Source organism: Chelonoidis abingdonii, chromosome 2 (assembly GCF_003597395.2).
Source record: "Chelonoidis abingdonii isolate Lonesome George chromosome 2, CheloAbing_2.0, whole genome shotgun sequence".
Taxonomy (NCBI): Eukaryota; Metazoa; Chordata; order Testudines; family Testudinidae; genus Chelonoidis; species Chelonoidis abingdonii.
Window position 1 is genome coordinate 82231101 of NC_133770.1, and position 24884 is coordinate 82255984.

General features: G+C 43.5%; 1 protein-coding gene across 1 annotated transcript in view; it reads left to right on the top strand.

The window, feature by feature from the left end:
• Positions 1-24884, top strand: part of SH3BP5 (SH3 domain binding protein 5) — a 51360-nt gene that overhangs the window by 24440 nt on the left and 2036 nt on the right. The window contains exons 4-8 of the mRNA XM_032774948.2: positions 11298-11462; positions 15603-15733; positions 19701-19743; positions 22787-23006; positions 24373-24633. Of these exons, the coding sequence (XP_032630839.1) occupies positions 11298-11462; positions 15603-15733; positions 19701-19743; positions 22787-23006; positions 24373-24633 (820 nt within the window). The remainder of the gene's footprint in view (positions 1-11297; positions 11463-15602; positions 15734-19700; positions 19744-22786; positions 23007-24372; positions 24634-24884) is intronic.

The window sequence follows — 24884 nt, forward strand, 5'->3', positions numbered from 1 at the left end:
GGTCCTGCAAAGTGTAGAGTCCTTTCTAAAATGCTAGGTTCCTGTAACTGGAGAACCCATATTGAAGGGGAGAGAGAAATTGGACTTGGGGTTCTTTTAACCTTCCCCTGCCACACTTGGCAGCTGTGAAGGGCAGTCAGAGCAGTTCTTGAGGCAGGACAGAACCATTCCAGGAAGTGGGGGCTGAAACAGCCCTGAAGGAAAAGGAGGCTTACCTCAGAGCCAACTTCCAAGTCTCTCTGGCCTATCTGGAAATGTAGGAGAGCCTGCAACCAAAGGGAGTTGCTAGTGGGGGGGAAGTCCATGTGAAGAGTGCAAGGAGATCCGTTCAGCTGGATCTGCGTATAGCATCAAGGTTTCTGGAGTTAGTGTGGGCTGTGACTGATTCTTAAACTGGGCCTTTATTTCAGCTCTTTCTCTCTCACACCCTCCCAGTATTTTATTCCCTGTGGACCTGCTCTGTAGGGCAATGTTTTTCTCTAGTGACTACTTTATTTTCATTTATGAAGCACGTCATTAAATCTTGATGCTCACCTCCTGACACCCCCATGGGGAATTGAGGGCAGGGTGACGTCAGTCTTTCTGTGAAACACAGAGTTCCCTTGGCACAACCATGAGGGAACCGTCAGCATAGATTTGTCTCTCTTCTTGTTTGTGAGACTCAGGGTGGTGTGTATGCTGGCTGTGTGACCAGGCACCAGTTCAGCTCGAAGCCCAGGATGAATTATGGCAAGAAGGGGAGTTTGACATGATAGCACTATTTAGGGAGGGCAGTCACTTCCTTAGCGGAAAAGCAGGAATAGGGTAACTAGAGAAGCAGTGTTTATTTCTAAAGCAGGATGCCCTCTGGGTTAGGGAAAGGAAATCTTTTGCCACACTCTGAATTTGATGGAGTGCTTTTTGTGCTGCCTTAGAGATATCAGATCAACATCAGTTAATCACTATATAGTGTATTCTGAATACAGGAACCAGTCAAATTTCAGTGTGGTAGTTCCCATCTTGCTTTCAAACACATCAGGCTAGACACGTCACAGGCTCTGGTCTGATCATTCCTGCATAACATTCTGTTTTGCTGCTGCCTCAGGGGACAGATATGTGTGACCAGGGGAAAGGGAGGTCACAGGGACTTTATTTGGTCAGACAATTAGGCTTTGGGTGACAGACTTCACTTTTCTTTAGGCCTTGCTTTAACATTTATTCCTTGGGTTTATCAGCTGGCTGAGTAGAAGAATATTGGGTGTCTTGGACAAACTGTTTTAAAACAGACAATGGATACTTCCCAGGGAGACTTGAAAAGTCACCACTGGAGATCAGCTTGGTGAATTAAAGATCCTGAATATATTCCTCCCCATTAGGCGGTTGTTACTGAGTAGGAGGCTGCTCTGACTAGCAAGTATGAGTTTTATTTATTCTTAACGTAGAGGCCCAGGCTAGAAAGAGGAGGCAGAGGCTAGTTTGTAACCTATGTGTTTGGTGCTGCAGGATGGGTTGAGATTTGGTTATTGAGTAGTTTAGCTGCAGCAATAAAAGAACCACAATTTCAAGGAAGATAACTTGTCATAACATCATTGGAAAGAAGGTGGTAAATGTCATTAGCAGGACTGTGGAAGACCTGTCCGTACTTCTTCCCTCTCCCTCTACTCTTTGCTTAAGTTTTGATTAGGTAAAGAGCTATGGGCTGCTATGACTTTCTGGGTTGCAATCCAGACCAGTGACGGGCTGTGTCACCACGTGTGTGCAACCTTGGGTGCCTCACAATGCCTAGCTGATGTTACTCCCAGCCTTGGCCTCTCACAAAGAGCCTACTAGCATGCAGATCACTCTGTGAGTGTCTGTGTGTAGCTCCAGTCCTGGTCCAGCAACTCTGGTTCCAGCAGCCTGTCAGCTACATAGCAGCCACATCCGCAGCAGAGTGACCCCAACATGCTCCCAGGCCTGGATTTTTCCCCCAAAACATGTGTTCTGCACTGCCCAGCCCTCTCCTGGACAGTTTGGATATTAAAGGTCCGTTGCTGCTGTAAGGGAAGGGGTCAGTATCCAACAGTTTCATGCTTTAATTGGAGTTACCCAATAGTTCACTTTAAACACAACACTGGATTAGTTTTGATTAAAGAATAAAACAAGTTCATTTAACTACAAAGAGAGAGGTTTTAAATGAATACAGATACAAGGTATTATAGTCAGAAATGATTACAAGAGAAATAAAGATAAAACGCTTCCTAGGAACTAAAATGTAACAAACTAGACTCGATTCAAGGTTGAAATCTTACCATAGGTTCCCAGCAATGTAGCTGACCAAATTCTCAAGTCAGGATGGGCTCTCAAAGTCCAAAGGGCTGGTTCCTTTGTCATCTTAGGTGACAGAGAGAGTGAGTGAGAGAGAGAGTCTCTGGAGGAGTGTTTGCCCCTCACTTTTATAGTCCAGTCATCTAAGGGTTAGTTACCTTTAGATAAAATTCCTTCCCACTGGGAGGATGGAGGCATGGAGACTCATGGTGAAAGAGGTTCCACGCTGATGTTTGTTAAAATGCTAATTGCTCTGCAAGGAATGGCTGCTTGACTGGTGATGGCCAACCAACTTTGTTGCTTCGCTAGAGGCATCAGCTTGTCTTTTGGAAATGGGTGTGCCCTCCTCCCCAGACTTGTCTGGTAAGCACACTTCAGTCCTAATTTCAGCTTATGTTCATATCTCTTAATATGCATTGTGTCCATACATTTCACCATATTATTGACCAGCCAGTTTTTAGTTTTCAAATGATAACTCACAAGGCATATTTTTGTACAAAGGTTACTACAATAGCATGTAGGGTGGAATATAGGGGGTATTCAATTGCAGCTGCTACTTAATTTTTTGTTGTTGTTGCTGCAAACAATTTAAAATCTATCCTTAGGTAAGTGTCTCTCAACTGCTGCTATCCAGGCTCTTTACTACTGGTAGGTCTGCTTGTATTCCTGACCACTCTTGGACCTCTTAAACATCTTTTATGGTCTGTAAGTACCAATCACCTTCTTTGCAGTGGAGTAGAATTGGTTAAGCTTTGCCTTCAGAGCACACCCTTGCTGATCCTTACCCAACCAAAGGATTGGGACACTGTTGGTTGATGTGAGGCTTTCCAAGGACTGAGTACATGTCCTTATAGGGCTGGTCTACACTTGGGGGCGGGGGGGGGGGAAATCGATCTAAGATACGCAACTTCAACTATGTGAATAGCGTAGCTGAAGTCTGAGTATCTTAGACTGAGTTACCTACCGTCCTCACGGAGAGGGATCAATGTCTGCGGCTCCCCCTGTTGACTCTTCTACCGCCGTTCGCATTGGTGGAGTTCCGGAGTCGACAGGAGCGCGTTTGGGGATCGCTATATCGCGTCCAGATGAGATGCGATATATTGGTCCCCGAGTAATCGATTGCTACCTGCCGATACGGCTGGTAGTGAAGACGTAACCATAGTTGAGACTGGAATCCCAAAGTCTTCATGTTTCATGCATTTTTCTTTTTGCTTATGCTAGGATCTCTCTGGTAGGGAAGTGTTTACAGATCCTTAATGTCAACCCTCTGAGAACCTGCTGCTGCTTTGATGATTAAATGAGATGTGATTATAGTGTGCAGCCTGGTTCACTGAACACTTATTATTTCAAGTAATTATAAAGAGAAATGTACTATGGCAGTCCACTTAAATCTTGCAGAATCTGTTTTTAGGACTTCAGTACAGAAGGTTGCTGTCAGATGCAAAGCAGAATGTTGGCTGGCTCATGTGAACTTTAACAACCAATTATAAAATACAACCTTAGACTTACTGTATGTGCTATAGATATTTTGTCCTGCAGGGTCTTATAATCTAGATGAAGGACTCCATATTTCATCCTGGTATTCTAGCTCTCTTCTTGATGATAAGGATTTCTTATAAAACTGGCCAAGTTACTGTAAACCCAGCTTTCAAAGGGAGGGAGGGAGGGACAGTTCTATATTTTATTTTTGGCCATGCTGAAATACCCCACTAACAGATGGTGCTGGGTGCACAAGAAGGCAGTCCGTACAGTATTAGTGAATATAGCGTGGCAGGCTTTGGTGCCATAGGCATGCTAAATAAGGAAGTAACTGCAGTCTGGCTTGTAGCTGGGGACAATCCCGCTCTAACAAGCAGGGACTGGATGTGTGATGCGTCTTCTGGGGTCTCCATATATGTCCTATTCAAATGCATCACAAAGAATGTAATTTATTAGACAATGGAGTGGGGAAAATGAAGCCTCAGTTTTATCAAGCAATCACTAACCGCTTTCGAATGGCTAAGAGCATGATGGAGGGGAATAGGCTTAATGGCTTATTCACCCCCTAGAGTAGGACTGGAGAGCTTAAAGCCTTCGTGAGAACATCTGAAACTGGAGAGCTTTTAGTGATGTCTTTGCATAAGTGCTGTCACAGGAGAAGGGACCTCCAGTTTATAAAGTCCCCTTCTTCTCAGGTGTATGGCAGTGCCATGTGATTGATGCAGGCCTCCTCTGTTACTTGACTGAATTATTTAAATACACTGTTTTTTGTCCAGATTAAAATTGTTGGTTTTTTTTTCTTTAAGAGGCCCTGGAAGATTGGTATCTCTTGAATGCAAGAAAGCAACTGCATACATGATGTAAGCAGAGGCGGCAGGCTGAATTAGATGCCACACTGGGTTAGTGTGTGGGCCTTATTCCTGGAAATGTGGCTTCAGATTTGGGCTAGGTGATGAGGGAGTTGAATGTGATGATCTTGGCTTAGTCTGCAGCAGACATACTTCTCTGTTGAGCAGAGGTGTGTGGGGACACTTTGCCTTAGAACCATTGCTGTAAGCAGTGATAGAAATCCCTCAGTTTGCTATGTTGCCCTTGCCTTGCCATGCCTTGCCTTCCCTGTCCCATCTTGCAAAAAGTTGCAATGGATGTAAACACGCTGAGGTCCAGGGGACAATTGGAGCTGTAACAATTCAGCCTCCAGAAGAAAGAAAAAACCAAGATATTTAACCCAAAGCCGGAGTCCAATAACAAAATAGGGACAGCTGGTCATTGTATCCCAGGGGCATTTCCATTATTTATGGCGCAGGGAGGAAATAGTTTGCTCCCAAGATGTTGGAGGTCTAACGGTTGGGCTGAAATGACTTTTTTAAAAGGTCCCTAAACTCGTCTTTGAAAAGTCAAGTTTAACCTCTGTGCAGTGTAATAGCTCTTTAATGGCCACTTCAAAGATACTGAAACGTTTCAAGCTCTTGATAGGAATAGCAGAGAAATTGGATGTTCTGACAGTAATGCAGAGAATAATTGTAGACTTTTATGTAGCTCAGTAAAGATTCTTGTAAATCTGCCATTAAGGGACTGGCTTTGAATTTTATAAGCAATTGATTTGCGTGTGTGTGGAGAGGGGTCATTCTATATTTGAGATGACTCATCCCAGTCCCTCTAATCTGACTCCTTTTTTTGGCTTTGTTTTTGAGGGAGAGAAGATGGCTGAGGAGAGTGTTTTTTTTTTGTTTTTGTTTTTTCTTTTAAGCACACATTGTGCTCTCCGAAATGTTTGAAGGATGCTGTAGAAAAGTAACGTTATCTTATCTGAACAACGTTTGACTTCAGTGTGAAGTCTGACAGCACATCCGTCCAAAATAACAGACATTGATTGGCTGCTATATTCAGTCAATAATTCTGGTAGCTAGAAAGAGTGCTTGTTTGCTTAGGACTCACTGGCTGTCAAATAGGTAAACCCAGGTAATTAAGAAGGGCTCACCAAGGTGCAGATGTAGTGACTGCTTTCACTGGTCAATGAGTGTGCACCAGGGATAAAAGCCCAGGATAGTGCTAAAAATAGCCCCAAACCAGTTTGAGAGTGACCCTGCCCCATGTTGCAAATAATTAAATATGGCAACTCCGGTGATGATGTAGTAGAGTACCTAATGTTCTCTCTTAACCAAATGAGTAATTACTTACTTAAGAGATGATCACCTAAATGTAAGTATATGAAACTTCCTATTTGTCTCTGAACAGTGTAGCTGGGAACCAGTTAATTATTTCTGAGTAGTAAGCAAGTATTGGCTAGTAGCAAGACAAATTTTAAACACTTGTTTAAAGATTATCAGGCAAGAAATACATGGATTTCACATTAACAAACCAAATAGCTTAGAGCAGTGACCTTGGGCTGTAACATGTGATTTCCCAGTTCCTTAGGTAAAGAAATAGTTACATTCTCTTTTTATGTTTCAGTCAAGGGATTTTTGTAAAAAGGAATTGTGTATGCCTTCAGAGTAGAACCACAGGGTTACGAACACCTCAGGAATGGAGATTGTTCATAACTCTGAACAAACTGTTATGGTTGTTCTTTCAAAAGTTTACAATTGAGCATTGACTTAATACAGCTCTGAAACTTTACGTGCGGAAGAAAAATTGTGGTTTCTCTTTTATTTTTTTAGTAGTTTACATATAACACAGTACTGTGCAGTATTTGTTTTTTTTTTTTTTTGGTCTCTACTGCTTCCTGATTCTGTACTTCTGGTTCCAAATGAGGTGTGTGGTTGACTGGTCAGTTTGTAACTCTGGTGTTCAGAACTCTGAGGTTCTACTGTAGTTGGGATATACTGTAAGATCCAAAGTAAAATGACTGGTGAATAGTGCTATAAGGACCTACGCAGTGTACAGGTTGATTACACTGTACCCTTGTATTTTTTTCTTAAGTTTAATACACATATTAAGTTCTCTGCAGCATCTGAAGTTGCAGATTGGTGTCAGGGAGGAAAAATCAAACTTGCATCCTTCTTACTGACCAATGTAAAACTGGAAGCTGCTTTAAAAACATTTTAAAATAATTTATCTGCATTGAGCATAATGGAACCCTTGCCTGTTGCTATATTTGGTCCTAGTCCTGCAAGCACTTATGCACACAAATTACTTGAATGAGTCCTTTACAGTTACAATGTGTGTAAGTGTGCACAGGTTCAGGCCCTTGGTGAATAAAATTGGCCAAGGAGGAGAAACTCTGTTGCAATACAAGCAGATTTATCCCACTCCGTAGCCGTTTCTGTGCCTCTTCTTGGCAACTCTTGAGTTGTGCAATTAGCTACGCACATATAGTTGGAGATCATGGTTGTTGCAATGTATCCTTAGTTGTCAGTTAACCTTGAAAGAATGCTGTAGCTGGGCTGTATTATGGCTTTGTATACACGAATTGGTTTGCTAGCTTGCAGTGTTTAACTTGGAAGGCTTAAAAAAAAAAAAAAAGTGTGGATGAAAGGAAAGAGAGAAGAATGAATATGCTAGCTTTGTTTTAATATTCTTAATCTCTGTTTTTTGTGTTGGTGGTAGTTGATGTAATATCAGCGTCATTGTATTAATTGGAAAAGATGCCTTTTGTGGCAATAATAGGGGCATTTGACTCCAGTGGTAGAGAAGCCACTTAGGATGTGGGATAAACATGGGCCAATAACTGCATCCTCCAACATAAACATTTTGGAAATACCTTTAATTTGGAAGAGAATTAGCAAAGAGGGAGGGCATAGCACACAGACCTTTAATACAGGAGGAGGCGTTTTTAAGAAAAAGTGGGGTGGTAGTAGGGGAAGAATTTATTGACGTACACAAAAGGACAAGACTAGGAATAATGACCTCAACCTCCATCTTGAACATTCAAGTTATAGGGGTAGAGTGAAGAAAATTCTCCACTGCAGTTTGGCACTGGCTTCTAGATGAAGCTGTGAGGCATAAAAGCTAGATGGATTCAAGAGAGGATTGTATTTCATGCTGAAAGAAATAGAGCAACCCATCCTTTTGCTTGGGGAAGGACTAGATGATTTCATCAGCCCTGAGTGCACCTATGATGAATGGAGATCTCCACAGATGGAGCATTTTTCTCAGTGTTGAGCCAATTTTATTTTAAACATATAATGAAAGGAGATATGGATGACTTCAGGACCATTAAACATTAAATGTGTTGCACAGGGTTTTAGTAGCTCAACTATTACAGTCAGTGGGAGAATTGTGCAGCTAAAACCCTTAATTCTGGGCTTCAGAAACCTAATTCAAAATATTACTTTATTGGATTAGCCAAGTGAAATTCTGAGAGCCCTTTATCCCACACATGGCCTTCTAGCAAGTGAAAACCTTTTTTCCCAGCACCCAGGGTCAGCTGTCAGCCAACTCTTTATGGAGAACTTCTGACCTTCAGTTGCAGTGACCTCTTTACCAGGACAGACCAAACTTATTGGAAGAACAAGTAGTTACAACTTCCCAGTAAGCAGCAGAGGATATTTTTGGGACTGAGATTTATGCTCCTCTAATATGTTTTATCAAAGGCTCAGAGCCAACCTTGTTTAAAGATCATTTGAAGATTTTGCTATATCCACTAGATACTAAAATCAAAGGCAGATAGCTAGTTGCTTAATTTAAAATATTACTTGCCCACAGGGGTTTAAGATTTAGAAAATGCATTTATTCACTCGGAGTGAGCAGCTGGAGTTTTTTAGCTGTCTTGAGCCTGCCTGTCAGACTGCCTTAACAGTGAACTGGCACTGGGCTGGCAAAAACATCACTGATCCACTAATCTTGGCACAAAGCACAATGTGTTCATGATGTGCACTTCTACCAGAAATTAAATGCTCTCTAATGTTTTAGGGCTCTGGCAGCTAAGAAGACCTGTTTAAGGACTGTAGTTTGTAAGCTGACTGAAAGCAGCAAAGGGTTGGTTGGATAGATCTGTGTGCGTAGGAAGTACCTTACCACTGCTTCGGAAAGAAGTGTGCCAAGTCTGCTCAGAGCTGATAGTGGTGAGGGTAAAAACACATTCTTACTGTTATGGCTTCTGACTTTTCTAGGCTAGTAGAGAAGCTCCAGCATGAATATATTTATCCACTGTCACTGTGCAGTGAAACATTTCTGAAGTGTGATATAACAGGGAAGAAATCGAAAGAGCTTGCTACCATTTCAGAAGCTTTTGAGGGGAACTGAACATGATTTTTACTTTTTGAAACTCCTGTTTAAATTAGGTGATACTTTGTTCCCCTAGGGAGGCCTTGTTTCTGTAACTACCTATACAAACAAGTGTGAAGTCTGATATGTCTGGAGCTGAAAACAAGCTGCAAACAGATTGCTGTTATACTTATTTCATATTCTAAAGCAGAGATTAGCAGTCCTTTCCTAAGTGACCACCTTTTTCTGCCTGCAAAACCAAAACCATCTACTTCCCCCACACGTGACCCTGTACTCCAGAATCCTTTGCACTATTTCAGATCCAAACTCCTTTCCAAATGTTAGAGACACAAGGTGGGTGAGGTAATATTTTTTATTGGACCAACTTCTGTTGGTGAGAGACAAGCTTTTGAGTTTACATAGAGCTCTTCTTCAGGTCTGTGAAAATGAAAACTTGTGGTTTTGAGGGTGTTCTGTCAGATATGATCAAAGCTGACATTTTTATTCAGTAGATATAAATTGGTTAATTTCATATAAAAACTTTTGAAGTGTAACTGAAAATTTCATCTTCCCCAGTGCTGTATGCTAAAGAAACCTAATGCAGTTGCTTATGTTTGAAAGGTTTTCTTCCTAGGCAGAAGACTGGAAACCTTTTTTTCATTTAAAAAAAATAAATAAAAACTTAGAATACAAAAGGCTATGATCATTAGTTAAACAACAAAACTCACACCTAAAAAGGGCTTCTAATGTAGTATACCAAATGGATGTTCATAGGTAGGTGAAGGTAAGTGAAATGATATTGAAAGATCATTACGCTTCAGTTATGAGCTTCTGACAAATACCTCTAACCTTAAAAACAACCTAAAGATCAAAACCCCCAGATAGCTGAGTTGATTCAGGGATAACCGTAAAAAATGAGTGTTCATGTTAAAAATATGGAAATTTCCAGTAACTTGAAACTAGGTTTTTTTAAAAGGATTGTTTCTGATAATTTATCTTCTTAAAACCAACCATCTCTCTTTAACAAACATTTAACACAAGTCATTGGTGCCAAAATATAATAGTACAGGCTGATGAATATGTAGACTTTATAATTCTTTTTGTCTGGTAACTGGAGTTCATAGGAATATGCAGTGATAGTGGCTGTATTTATATTTTTTTGGTTGCCATGCCACCTATTTTTTTCTCCCTGGTCCAGCCGCATGGGCAAATGGTTGCTGATACCACATTGGCTAAGGGTTTTTGGAAGACTGATGTGTAGGTGTTTCAGACATGAAAAACAGATGGCTCAAAATGGAGACCCTGGATTTGAACACTCCCTAATCTCGAAACAGTTTTGACTGGGTTTACAATATAGTCACTTGGGCCAGTTCTTTTAAAAAGCTTAATCTGTAAAACCAGCATCTTTTTGAAATTTCTAAGTAAATGTCCTCAAAAGTCAGATAATTACAGTACATTTGTCCTGTGATGCCTGTAACTTGTATTTTCATTGATTGGAAGTATTGTAACTTGTAGGGGTGGAGTGCTTAAATGAATCCTCTTGCTCATGGAACTAGAATTTAGATTATTATAAAGCCAATTATTTCATAGCTCTCATCCAGACTTTTAAATACTATTACTTCAAACACAGCTGTTGACAAGAGAATCCCTAGGTTTGAGCAACTGACCCAGGACTGGAGGCTGAACCAAATCAACATATCCACTGAACACTGGTCTACACACTATAAAGTACTGTACTTAACTGTTTGGCTACCTCCATTCTTCCCTCTCCCCTGTGCGTCAGACCTGGGACCTGTAGTGCCTACTCTACCCCAGTCATAACAGAGTAGAAGAAAATACGTAGAACTGATTTACAGATCTTTTCCCTGGAAAACTGTGCATCATGCTGTGTAATAACATAACCTCTCAGAAATGCTCTTCTGCTTGCTTAATACTGCAGTGACTAATAAATTGGGATTGACTTAAATTCTGCACTCACAAAATGTTGTTCCCCATTGCATTCTTGTGAAATTCAACACCAAGCTGGCTATGGAGAGCAGAGATATTAGGAGTTTTTGTGTTTTGCTGCCTCCTGTTTCTTCCTGATGGAGTAAAGCTGGTTCACACAGTATTTCTCCATCTGTCATCCAGATGCTTATTATGCAGAACTCTGATCTTCTGCATTCTGGGTTTGAGATATGAACAGCATGGTAATGCTTTACAGAAGACGTGTGGCTCTGAACTAGCAGTGACCCAGGCCAGGAAATATGTATGTGCTGCCAAACAAAAGAGTGGGAAATCAAAACACTGGAGTGTTTTTGTCCTTAAAATCCTGGTCTTAGTGTGGCAGTTTTTAAAAATAGCTAAGTGTTCCTTGATGTCTAATTGCAGTATCTGTTTTCTAGGCTCAACTGGAAGCTCAGAAAGCGACTCAGGATTTCCAGAGGGCTACTGAGGTGCTGCGTGCTGCCAAGGAAACCATTTCACTCGCTGAACAGAGGCTGCTGGAGGATGACAAGCGTCAGTTTGACTCTGCCTGGCAAGAGATGCTCAATCATGCCACCCAAAGGGTGAGATCAATAAGGAACTGCTTGCCTTGTGTCTTGCTCAGTTTGAGTTAGCTCTGTTGCATGCCACAAGGCCTAAATTCTTTTTGATTTGTGCGAGAGATGATGCAGAAGGGCTGTAATTCCACTGGCAAATGAGTAGAAATGGATTGTGAATCAGGAACTTCAGGCACTATTAAAGATGAAATAAGATGGGGCTTCCTGTGAGATGGTGAAGAAGGCAGCTTGCCCACCTCTGAGAACGGTTAAGGGGAGTCACTTTGGATAAGCTAAGAGCTGCTCCCACCATGATTGGAGGGCATGGAGAGGGTGAACACAGTGGAGTCTGCGTAGGGTTTTTTTTACCATGCCTGACACTATGGTATGTGAGCCCTGGGCCAGCAGCTCCCTTCCCCAATTGTATGGTGAGGAAGAGGAATGCTGAGTCAGATGTGCAGGTGAAGTTGAGTGGGAAGGAACCAGAAGGGGAAGCCTCTGCAAAGGCTGGAAGGGAGTGAGGGGGAGGAAGCAGCTCCAGCATGTCTCAGGGCCAAGAGGCCTCTTGGGGTATGTCTGAACTGTAGATAAAAACCTAGGGCTGGCCCATGCCAAATGACTGGGCTGCGGAGACAGCAGGAGAGTTGCTGCCCGAGGGAAGGCCCCTTCCAATGAGGCGTCCATGGAGAATAAGATTAGTATTTTGAGGACCAAAGCTGCTGTTTGAAGTGCTGTGAGCCCCCCAAATGTTAAGAGTGCAGGGTAGAACTACACTGAGACATCAAAAGCCTGCATGTGGGAGTAGCCCTGGATTCCACTCAATAGACCAGAGTTCTGTCTCTGGCTCTGCTGCTGGCCTGCCGAGTGACCTGGCCTTGTCGATTCACCTCTCCATGCCTCTGCTTCCTCCATCTGTAAAATAGGGATCATGACATTGACCTCCTTTATAAAGTGCTTTGAAATCTAGAGAAGGCAAGTATTGCATAAAAGCTAGGTGGTGGCAGGAATGTTAAACGCTTGTCAGAGAAATTCTTACTCACTTTTTTATGGTTTCTTCCCACTTTCTTTCCTAAAAGAATGAAAAATGGCTTTTTTTTTTTTTAAGAACATACAAGAACCAAACCAAACTTAAAATCTCTCGTGCCAAACCTCTCCAGATGTGCCAGGAAAGCTTAACCCACTATTCCAAGCTGGCTGAAGCAATAATGTAACATTATCTTAGTCCTAATCCTTTTGTGGAAACTGTATTTGATTATAAGATAACATAGTCTTCATGTACAAATTGTATACATCAGTGCTGCCAGATGGTGTACGGTACCAAAAGAGCAACAGGTGTGCTGTGTGAAATGGGAAACCTGGTGAAGTGAAAGCTGAACGTTGCTGATATCGTTGTCACCGCTGTCGTGTGTTTAAGGTTCCTATACTTCAAAACTGCATGACGAGACTAGCTCCACCCCTTCATTGTGATTGCCCAGAAGGGATCAGCTGTAGCCCTTGTTTGAAACGAGAAGTCTACTAACACACTAACATTTTTCTTTCTTGAAGCATGAGCATGAAAACTGGATGCTTCTGCAGGTTTGCAATGAGCTATACAACATTGCCTCTTAAAGTCCAGTTAAGCTTGGTAGTGACCAGTTACTAGTATGAGCTGTGCAGTTTACATGTGTGATTCAGGATGTCTAAGCCAGCAGCGGTATTAACCAAAAACTCTGCCTGGAAAGAATCATTTTGGCATTCAACTGAGAAGTGACAACAACTGGAAACGAACAACTCCATCTCTGTAGAGCTTCCAGCAGGGTTAAATTCATACGTCCCAAGTTTCTAATGTTCCACTCAAGGTCCGGTCTTCGTTCCACCCCTTTCTTCAAGGGCCCACCCCTGCCCTGCCTCTTCCTGCTGTATTCATCCCCTCCCCCAATCATGTCCAGCCCTTGCTCCTCCCCCCCAAGGCCTCCTGCACACCACGGAATAGCTGATAGTGGTGGGCAGGCTGTGCTGGAGTGGGAGGCACTGATTGGGGCTGCCAGTGGGCAGGAGGTGTTGGGCGCATGGGGGAGGTGCTGATATGGGGGCTGCTGGTGAGTGCTAAGCACTACCATTTTTTTTCAGGCATGCTCCACCCATGCAGTCTGCACCTATGGCTAAATTTCTTTGCCATGGCTAAATTTCTTTGCCATGCCCAAGGAAGGGAAACCCACTTCCTTGCTGTCCCAGAAGAATTCCTATCTTAAATATGACACTTCCTTGCCAAAGACAGGCTTATCTAACTCAGTGGTTTTCATCTTGTGGTCCACGGACCCCTGGGGATCTGCTGACTGTCTAAGATTTTCAAAGGAGTCGGCACCTCCATGTGAAATTTTGTAGGGGTCCGCAAATGAAAAAAGGTTTATAACCATTGGTCTCATGCAGTCCTCTAGGAAAGGTCAAAGCATCATTCTAGCTTTCTAACTGCTGCACAAGCTGAGTAGCAGCAAAGAGATCAGCTAACGTGCTGGATGTAGAGCAGAATCTATCTTGAATATTTTATAATTTTGACCTTTCCTCCAAAGGAGAGGGTCTTATTTATATATGCAGGCAGCTGAGGGGCACTGGAGCTGAATATATATTCTTGGATCTAGTCAGAGCCTGTGAAAACTATTCTTTCTAGGTTAGAGTGTTCACAATAAAATGCATATTTTTTTTATTGTTGCAAAATATGTAGTACAGAGAAGGGGAATGTGGCCTTAAATAAAACTTCTTGCTATTACGATAAGTGAAATTGCTAGACACCAAAGTTTAATTTCATCATTGTTCAGTCTTTCATGTAAGCATCAAAAGGGGTAAAGCACAGGTTTACTCTGAATGCAATGGAAAGCAAAGGTCAGTTGTATACTTCATGTTGGTGGCATCCCTTTGCGTGTTTTGAATATCACTAACTGTTTGGCTTGGCCTCCAAGAGATACTGCTTATTTGATCATGGAGGAACACAGCAATGCTGATGAGACTAATGTTGTTTGAAAACAAAATTATTTGCAATTGGCTTCTCTTTTCTGAAATCAGAGCCTGCTACTTTGGTCTGAGGTAGACTGCCCCTTCTGGCATGTGTTGGAATAGCTCAAATAATGAAATATACTTCCAGCTATTTACTTTGGAGTTGGGGAGTAAATTGGTTTGCATTCTGAATTCTTGGAAAAGGAATATCACAGAAAACAGGATCCCATCACTTTCTGTAACAATGCTTGCTCATGAGAGAGCCTGCATATCACCTATGCAATGGAAACTTTCATGTCTTGTCAAAAGGTTGGTGGGGGAGAGAGAGAGTAATGATGACTTCAGTTTATCCTCTGGCTGGACCCTGTTATGCAGTTCATTTCACTCTTACGTTTTCTGCCTGGTAGTTCAGAAAAATGGATGTCCTAATTTGCCATGTGGCTCTTCAAATTTGCAAATCAAAAATATCCCTGATAGCATTGCTGGCATCATAAACGAAGCAGGACATTCACTGGAGCAGATGAGAATATTTTCAGCAAATAAAACAAAATTTACACAAATTAAAGTACTGAGGCAGTGAGCATTATTTATAAATGTTCAAATGTTTGCTTGACTTGTGCCTGAGCCATGGCCCTGTGTGTATTGGACTGGAAGTGTTCATGGAAAGCATTATACACTTAACCTTTGGGCCAGTCCTACACATGCATCTCTGCCTGCCTAGTCAATGTGGCAGCATTTGTGATGGCTTATCATTCCAGCCAGAAGAGGAATGTTCTGTAAAGGAAATAGCTCACTTGTGGAAGAGAATGGGGAAATAACAGGGATGATATGGTAGCTCAGAATGGAGCCATGCAGGTGGATCTTGAACATCTCACTGGGGTTGCAAGTGTACTGAGCTCTCACGTTTGAGGCTGCTTATACCAAAGCTCCCACAGAATGCACTAAGCAGCAGTGTGCTCCTTGTGTTGTTAATATTTTATTTGCTAACCAGTCGTGTTGCTGTTTCTTCCAAGAAAGACTTTTCTAAGTAGGTTAATTGAACGAAGATCTCTCTTCTCTTCTGTATCTCCTCTCCACCCCACTATATTCTGAGAGGTTCAGAGAGGTTATGGAAATGCTATTCATTAAAATTATATGAAACTGATAAGCATGTGACATGCCGGCTACAAATCAAACCATTTGTTTCCTCTCTTGAAGGTCATGGAGGCAGAGCAGACAAAAACAAGAAGTGAGCTGGTGCACAAGGAAACAGCAGCCAAATACAATGCTGCCATGGGCCGGATGAAACAGCTAGAGAAGAAACTGAAAAGGGCCATCAATAAATCCAAGTACGTGTTTTAGCTGGTTGTGCGTTTACGTGCTAAACCTACTTGCATGGGGTGCTTCACGCACGTGGCTTTCAGGATTCTGTCCGTGCTGAACTTACCAGGGGGCTGCACAGATAGTGTAGGTGGTGTCTGACTTGCAGCCCAGCCTGCATGGTCATAGAACTTCACACTGGCTAAGAAAGCAGCCAGACTATTGATTTAAAAACTCCAAAGGTGTGAGACTACCTCAGAGCTCCATGTCATACATCAGATTTGTTCGCTTTCCAGAGCCGCCTTGGCAAGTCACATGAGAGCTATTCTCATGGAAAGGCACGTGCTTCAGAGGGTATAGCTAAGAAGCATGTGTGATAAATGATGATAAAATGTGTTCAATGTGTGGTTCTCTTCTGCTGCATAGAAGTCTATGCAAATGTGGTGGTCGTCTAGAAAAGCTGCCTTTTGTAATACTCGCTCACTGCCTGTGAAGAAGCTTTAGGTAATCTCCAACTATTTTTTATTTTAATAATTTAATTTCCATTTTCTCTAGTTTGACTAATCCCTCAGTCTAAAAATGACTTTATCAATGTCTGTTACTATTTTGCTCAATACATATACAAGTATTGGTGCTTTCCAAGGAAACTCTGAGCACGTGTTCTCTCTCACATGTTGCCACATATCTGTAGCCTGCAGCCATTCCACCTTGTGCTGTGTGTTTCTATGATAAGCTAAGCTAAGCAGGGTGCCAGTATTGGATGGGAAACCTCCATAGTTACTGAAATAAATATTCTGCAGTTCAGTAGATGGCACTCTCTCCTCTAGATCAGAGTGGATATGAATGGGATGGAAAATGAAAGTCCTGACTGCTTAACATTGAGGACCTTTTAATAAGAATAAGGGTGTTCATCCTGCTGCCTTGACCAGCTGTTACCTTGGGTACATTCTGCTACCCTCGATTCACCTTGCAGTGTCAAATGGATATAGCTTCCTCACTTCCTGCCCCAAACTGTTTGTATAAGGATGCTGTGTCCTGCAACACTTCACTTCAGAGCTTTCTAGATCAGTGGTGAGTGGAATGACCCTGGTACTTGCCTTGCCAGTTTACAAAGGAGTGCCAAGGCTTAATTAGTTAACACTGCAAAACTTTTCAGAACATCAAACTTTTCATTTTTCTCATGTGAGCTTCATAATTAAAACAGAAGACAATCCCACCAATTTTTATGGGGAATAGGAGTCTACTGTCCAGTTTCTTCCCATGAATTTAGGTAGAGGGGCTGTAAAAAACAGACTTCTTTCCCAGGGAAAAGCTGCTCATATTCTTTATCTGAAAAATGGAAACAAATTATTTCATGCATCTCAGGGACGTTGAGGCTGAGTAATGACTCTTCAGAGTGCTAAGATACTATGGCAGTGGTAAACATAAAAAAACCTACATATAAAATATTATAAATAAGGCTATATTTTAGTTATGGGTGTTTTTAGTACAAGTCAGGGACAGGTCGTGGGCAGTAAACAAAAATTCACAGTGCTTGACCTGTCTGTGGTTTTTACTGACAATACCAGTGAATAAAACTTGGGGGGGCTGCCTGAGGGTCCCGTGGGTGGCAGGGGTGCTGGCTGCTTGGAAAGGGGGTGGAGTCACATGGCCTGGGACTCATGCTGGGGGAGGTTTGGCGGGGCCGGCTGGCAGGCTTCCTACCTGGCTCTGTGCCTCTCTCTCCCCCGCCACCCCCAGCAGCAGAGTTTGGTTGTGGGGCACGGGATGGGGTGAGGTGGTCTCTGGGTGGTGCTCACTTGGAGGCTCCCAGGAAGTGGCAACATCCCCCTCACTCAGCTGCTAGGCGGAAGCGTGGCCAGGCAGCTCTGCATGCTGTCTCAGCCCAGAGCGCTTGCTTCGCAGCTCCCATTGGCTGGGAACGCTTGTGTGGGGATGAGACTGCCCCAGCAGTGGCCGCTGCACCTGGCGAAGGGGCTGCCTGAACTGCCCCTAAGCGATGTGCACCGGCCAGTGCAGAAGTCACGAGTCCATGTCAAACTCGCAGCCTTAATTATAAGGCACTGATTTTCTCACACACTAAGAGATGGTGAGGTGCCCCAAGGAATGAGACCAGGAACCAAGCTTGGTTGCTCCCATGCAGTAGAGAGAGCACTGTGACTTGACTGGCTTGTGTTGTTTATAGGGCCGGCTCTAGCAATTTCATCACCCCAAGCATGGCAGCAAGCCGTGCGGGTGCTCTGCTGCTCGCCGGTTCCGCGGCTCTGGTGGACCTGGCGCAGGCGTGTCTGCGGGAGGTCCACCGGAGCCACAGGACCAGCAGACCATCCACAGCCACTCCTGTGGCAAGTCCACCGGAGCCGCCTGCCGCCCTCCCAGCAACCGGCAGAGCGCCCCCCGTGGCGTGCCGCCCCAAGCACGCCCTTGGCGCGCTGTGGCCTGGAGCCGTCCCTGGTTGTTTAGCCTAAAATTAGGGTGGAACCCAGGGCTCAGGAGAAACCTTCACTTTGAACCAGGCTTGTGCATAGATTCCATATAATGTGTTTGAATTTCAGAGTAGCTTAATCTTCTTCGTAAGACTCAATTATGTGAGGAGGCTAAATGGAAAGAGGACAACGAATTCTGAATATTTGGAGCCAGATTGTGAATCCCTGCTTCTAATGGTGGGCAGTTACTGCCATATGAATAGTCGTTAATGGGCCCACCAGTGGAGTAATGACTTACCTGAGGGTGTAGAGTCGTAGTGCAGCCTTAGATGTTTTTGATAATACAGTAAACAGAGAAGTGTGTTTCACATGTTACGATAATGGAGTGAGGGCCCTTGAGTTACAAATATCTGTCGTGCACAGTGGGCTGTAGGGGACCCAAAGAGTGTGCGATGCAGCTAAACAAAGAATTAATGACAAATCTAGAATTTGGCTGTTAAGTGCAGGTCAGGTTTTATTAGATGAACTTGAATTATGAGCCAGGTTAACCATATCTGTGTGGTTTAAAGCTGGATTTTGTCACCGTTACATTCAATAACACATTGCTCCCCAAGAAACTTCAGTGGAACTGTTTGCAAGTGAGGTGCTATTCAGTGGTAGCTGGTATCTCAGAATCTAGCTCACAGTATGGAAATAAAGGGTAGTGGTTGAAGTCTTGAATCATCATATACGTCTTCACATACAATCAACTGCCTGACCTTGACTGGGACAGCTCCTGAAATTTGGGAGTGCTTGGAAGGTCTATCTCAGTTGAGTAAGATGATTTTATTTTTGCCCCGTGTAGTATCAAATTGATGACTCTGTCTTCAAAGCTTTGGAATAGAACCTGCATTCTTGGCTCTAAACTGTGCCTTTTGTATACTTGATATCTGCTGCTGCTATAAATAAAGCAGGAAGCAGCTCAAGTGTAGCATCTTTCTGCTTTGTGACTGAGCAAGGACAAAACCTTGAAGTGTCGTGCAGCTGGAGGGAAAAATGTGCAGATGTTCATCTGACTCCTTCCTGCAGTCTGGAGAGAGACAGGCATTTTACTTCCAGCATTCTAAAAAAACACCAAAGATCTGTGTATGTGCCCCAAGAATTGTGTTTTAAAAAGAAGGGGAGAGGAAAGGGGAAACTACCCATTTTTAGAGGGTTAAGACACTGATTCTACAAGGTGCTTAGGTAAATGCTTAACTTGAAAGCACACTGCTACAGTGTGACTATTTGTGCTTAAAGTTGGGCATGTGCTTAAGTACTTAACAGAATCAAAGTCTAAAAGATTTGTATTCAGTCAACTCAAGTAATCTGTATTGCTCAAGAATATAACTGTTAGAACAAGGGTCTTGTTTAAAAAAAAAATTGGTGTGTGCAAACGTAGATGTTTACATTTTAGATAGGCAAGTCTGAGGATTAAATTGCTGGCATAAAACGTAACTGCTTTAATGCTTTGGGCCAGAGCCTCTCTCCTACTCCAATCCCCTGGGGTTATCCCAGCAACTGTAACAAATTATTCTTTGTTTTTCCACAGGCCTTATTTTGAACTGAAGGCAAAGTACTATGTACAGCTAGAGGTATGTATTTAATTCAGATCTAGGAATGACTGCTTGCAGTAACATATATTTTTTTAAACATAATGCAAAGGGCTGCTGTAATCACTCTGCATTTCTGTACAAAGTACATTCCATTCCAAACGCTTCATGTTGAGGAATACACTAAGCCTGTTATTTTTAAAAAAGTCTTTCAACTTATGAAAAAAATAGGCAGGCCCCAAAACCCCATTAGAGCCCTGCTGCTTATTGCTAATGCTGAGCAAATAATGTGACCAGTTTTGCCTCTTTCTGCGGAATCTGAAGTGTGTGAATTTCATTTACTCTCTGGTTTACAGTTCAAGTTGTTTCTTAAGTGTTTGAAGTCACACAATACTATTTCTCCTCTGTGATCGGATGAGAGTTCTTGCAATCGAGTTTCCGGTAGCAATACTGCAGAAAGCAAACTTGAGTAAGCTTTCTATCAGTGCTCAGATATGAGCTTAAAATTTGTGCTAGGATAATGAGCTAAAGAGGATGCAAACACATATATACAGTGATTGGTTGGAAAAAGTAGAATATTCATGGAAAAAGGTGGGCAGTATTCACTCATCTCTACCTGTTCTCCAGGAAGTGTCTTGAGAGCTGTGATCTGTGGGTAGATTAGCAGTTCATTTCTACTGCTGGTAGTAAGGAGGCCAGAAGTGTGTCATGTGCGTGTGTGGAGGCAATGGAGGATGGCGGAGGGATTGCTGAGTACCTGTGGGGCACGCAGGAGAAGGAAACGGCTATATTAGCAATGTTTCTATCTGGCCCAGCGACCAGCTGTGCCGGCACCAATCCGTAAACAGACCAGTGGGTCCCACGTGCTTCTAAGCCAACTGAGTCTGGTCTCTTGTTTTTTAGCTTTGGGATGGAACCCTTGAGCAGACCCAGACTCAGCCCTCATCTAGGGCCCTTCTTTGAGATGTGGGACACAGTCAGTCATCCAGCTCCTCTAAACCCTGAAATCAGCTTCTGAGCTGTTCAGAGTGCCCCTTCGTCACTTACACGTGCTCACCCAGAGCTCCATCTAGCAGTGAGCCTGAATTTCACCCCTTCTGGGACAGGGTGGCAGGAAAACAAGGGACACAGGCTCAGCAAAGGAATTGTTTTTAACCACAGAATACTGGAGCGCACTTCCTTCCCTAGTCCGAGCTCACCCTTCCTGTAAGTCTGTGGTTCGTCAGCAGTTCAGGCTGGGCAAAATCCCTCCTGTCCTCTCTCTCCCGCACGTCGTCCTTCTGTGTAGCGATGGTCAGTCCCCTCCTGCACAGAGCAGAGCCCTGCTGAGTAACCCCATTGCCCCTGTGCTAGCTGCTCTGAGAAGCTACAGACACCTCCCCCCCACCAGTCATGAGCCCTTGTGCAAAGAAACCATAGTTCCATGGGAGTGGGGCTAGTGGTTGAAAGACAGCAAAGTTGGTGGCCATAGATTGCTCTCTTGATGGTGTCTTGATGATAGTACTTCAGCTCGGTGTTGTCCAGTGTCTTTCACAGAGGCAGGGCACATCATGTTCATGGCAGGCACGTGGAGAAGTTAGATAAAAACAGAAGTGCTCTTGGAGGAAGGTTGCTACATAACTCTACTTCATTTCTTAGCGTTCAGAACAATAACGTACAAGAGTCAAAACCAGTGTGTGACAAGCCAGGCGGCTCCCTAAAACAGAGGCACAACTCACCCTCCCCTTACTTTAGGCTGTCTATTCAGACTGATCACATGCTTTCCTACAGAGCCCTCTAGCCTGCAAGCAGGAGCAGGAACCCCCTGAAAATTTAAGTGACAAGTTGTAATTTTTACCCAGATTTTTACTCCAGGGCAGCTGTCGAAAATGCAGTACAGTAGGCTGTGCTCAGGCAAGTTGTTTTGTGTTCAACATACAATACAAAATGGAGTTCATAAATTGATACTGGCCTATCCCATCCTGTCACAAGCTGTACTTCATGTTTAGTCTTTGTCGTACTCCTTAACAGCACTCTTCTCTCCTAGCTGTGGAGTGGGATTTGTGCCTGGAGCAGGGGGAAGGGCAGTTAAAGCTGCACACTACAATATTCAAGGCTTTGAAGCTTGCTGCCACCTGGGTCTGAACTCATGTGTGCAGTTTTAGTGACCAGGAAGTGATGAGTTAGTTCTGTTTCTACCTGGAAAACCACCTGCATCAGTTTGGAGCCAAGTGAGCAGTTCAGCCTTTCCTATTCCCTTATCCTGCAGGGGGAGAGGCAAGGACTGTTAACATTCATGCTGACAGCTAGTGAATTGCTGAGGGTATATGCGATAGCTCCGCTCAGGCACATTCAGATTTAGGCATTTGTTCCAACATGTGGCAGTAATGCCTCAAATTGCTCCAGAGCCCAGTCTAGGTGATTAGGAACTGGAGAACTGTCCCAAATAGTTTTCTGCTAGTTGTGTATGTCCATTCACTTCAATAAATGAACAGAATAAACAGAGTCTGTTATTAAGCACTTTCATTAGCTCTTCATCTTAACATGGATCATCCTGCCCTCCACTAATAGAGGCTTGTGCGCCATTCCTGGCTACGTGACAAGAGAATCCTTTCCAATGCACTGGAGTATTCATTCAAACTGGAACACCACAATTGTTTTTTTCCCCCACGTATCCCCTCACAACTTCCCTGGCTTGTTGCATGATCAGGGTAATTTTCAACTAAAACCCCTCTCATCATCTGTGCACCAAAATTATTAGTTACATTTTAACCTATACACTCAAATTATTTAAGAATACCTAGCTCTAATATACCACTTTTCATTGGTAGATCTCAAAGCATTTTACAAAGGATCTCCATTATGCCCATTTTACAGATGAGGAACTGAGGCACAGAACAGTGACATGAATTGTCCAAGGTCATCCAGCAGGCCAGTGGCAGAGCCAGGAATAGAAGTCGCCTGCATCCTAGTCCAGTGCTCTATCAACTAGGCCATGTTGCCTGCTTGGCTGGGGAAATTAAGCCCTCTTTTCCCTGCTTACATCATGAGAATTTATTTGAAATCTGTAATGGTTTAAAGAAACCCCATCTGCTTTCCTCGTTAGCAATTCAAGAAGACTGTGGATGACCTGCAGGCAAAGCTGGCCCTAGCCAAGGGAGAGTACAAAACAGCGTTAAAAAACCTGGAGATGATCTCAGACGAGATCCACGAGAGGAGACGGTCTTCTGCCATGGGACCCCGGGGGTGTGGTGTGGGTGCGGAAGGCAGTAACACCTCATTGGAAGATCTTTCAGCATGTAAACTGGAGTCGGACTCCATCTCCAGTAAGCATAAAGTTGTGTGTTCAGAAATTGCCATGGGCAAGTATCCTATACGGGGATTGGGCGCTGAAATGAAGGACCTTGTTTGTATCCTACAGCTCGTGATTAGTCAGATACTTTACAACCTCAGTTAACTCAGTTACACCTTCTGTTAACCCCACAATTTACCATGCACTTGAGAATTCCCTTCTCAGGGGAAATAGAGAAGAATGGTCAAACAATGGCTATTAGCCAGGAAGGGCAGGGATGGTGTCCCTAGCCTCTGTTTGCCAGAAGCTGAGAATGGGCGAGAGGGGATGGATCACTGGGTGATTACCTGTTCTGTTCATTCCCTCTGGAACACCTGGTATTGGCCACTGTCAGAAGACAGGATACTGGGCTAGATGGACCTTTGATATGACCCAATATGGCTGTTCTTATGTGTGCATAAACTTTTGGCAATGTAGGTCCCAATCCTGCAGTGACCAAAGACTGGAAACTTTAGCTATAACAGGATCTGCTGTAATGCACAAAATAGAACTCCTCTAACTGATTTATTGCCCCCCTGTACCGCCCTCCCCCACCCCCCAACAAGGAGTCTGTGGCTTACTCCAGCCTCCACTCTTGCAATGGTTAATGCTAATAGTCATTTTGCACACAAAATGAGCGAGGAGACAGATTTTTATGCTGCTTTAGTGATCCCTGTGCCAAGGGAGATTCTAGTGGAATGGCTTTCAATGTATTTACCATTGTGGGCATCCAATACTACCTGTCGGGCCTTGAGGATGTCACATGGGCTGCAGCTGTGTGGTGACTGGGCCGTGGGTAGAGAACCACTGTTCTAGTGAGTCCTGTTGGATTTTAGCTGCATAAGCACTAAGATAACATGCAGTAACTGAGCTCCACCTTCTGCCACATCTGGCTTTTAAGTATTACTTCGGATAAATATTGACAAGCCCCAGTCAGGTACCCCATTAGTACAGAGAGAGTCATTGTCCCAAACTGCTCTGTCTAGCTTACAACAGACTATAATAGGTGGACAAGAGTACAAGACACACAACTGGGAGGGATAGACTGTTTTTATTTGTACTATCTTAACATAATGAGTAGCAGTAGTTGTTGTTGTTATAGTATTGGATGGTACATCACGTTAGCTTGTTTCTCCCAAAAGCTTCTCAAGAAATGGGAATATTTCCCCCCTCACCCAAGGCCTGCTAATGAGATGCAATGTTAATAGACTACGGAGAAATAGTGAAACTCTATGTGTAAATGCAGCCCGTAAGATGATAGTGTACATCCTGCTGATGGAAAAGCAAACAACTGAAATAGCATGTAAAAGCTGCTTTGTGGAAATGGGAAGGCTAACTGGAATTCTCCTTCAATGTTCCAGTGGCTTCTGAAGTGTTTGAGGATGACAACTGCAGCAGCTTTGTATCTGAAGAAGATTCTGAGACCCAGTCAGTGTCCAGTTTCAGTTCTGGTCCTACAAGTCCCTATGAGATGCCCACTCAGTTTCCTCCAGCAACACGACCTGGAAGCCTGGATCTACCTAGTCCTGTCTCCCTGTCTGAATTTGGGATGGTGTTTCCTGTACTAGGTCCTCGAAGTGAATGCAGTGGGGCATCATCGCCTGAATGTGAAGTTGAAAGAGGTAAACAGAGCTGGGTTAGCCCAGGACCATTTTATTATGCATCTTTATAAAGGAGCAGAAGAACTTGGAGGGGGACACCCTGACATTAGCCCCTTCCTTCCCCACCCTGCACAGCAAGCAGGAGTCTCTGGGAGCAGCTCCAACGCAGAGGGCAGGAGCAGCACATGGCAGTGAGTGGAGGGACAACTGAACTGCCCAGCAATTGCTAGCCTGCTGGGTGGCTGCAGTGCAGGGAACTTAGGGGAGGGGGG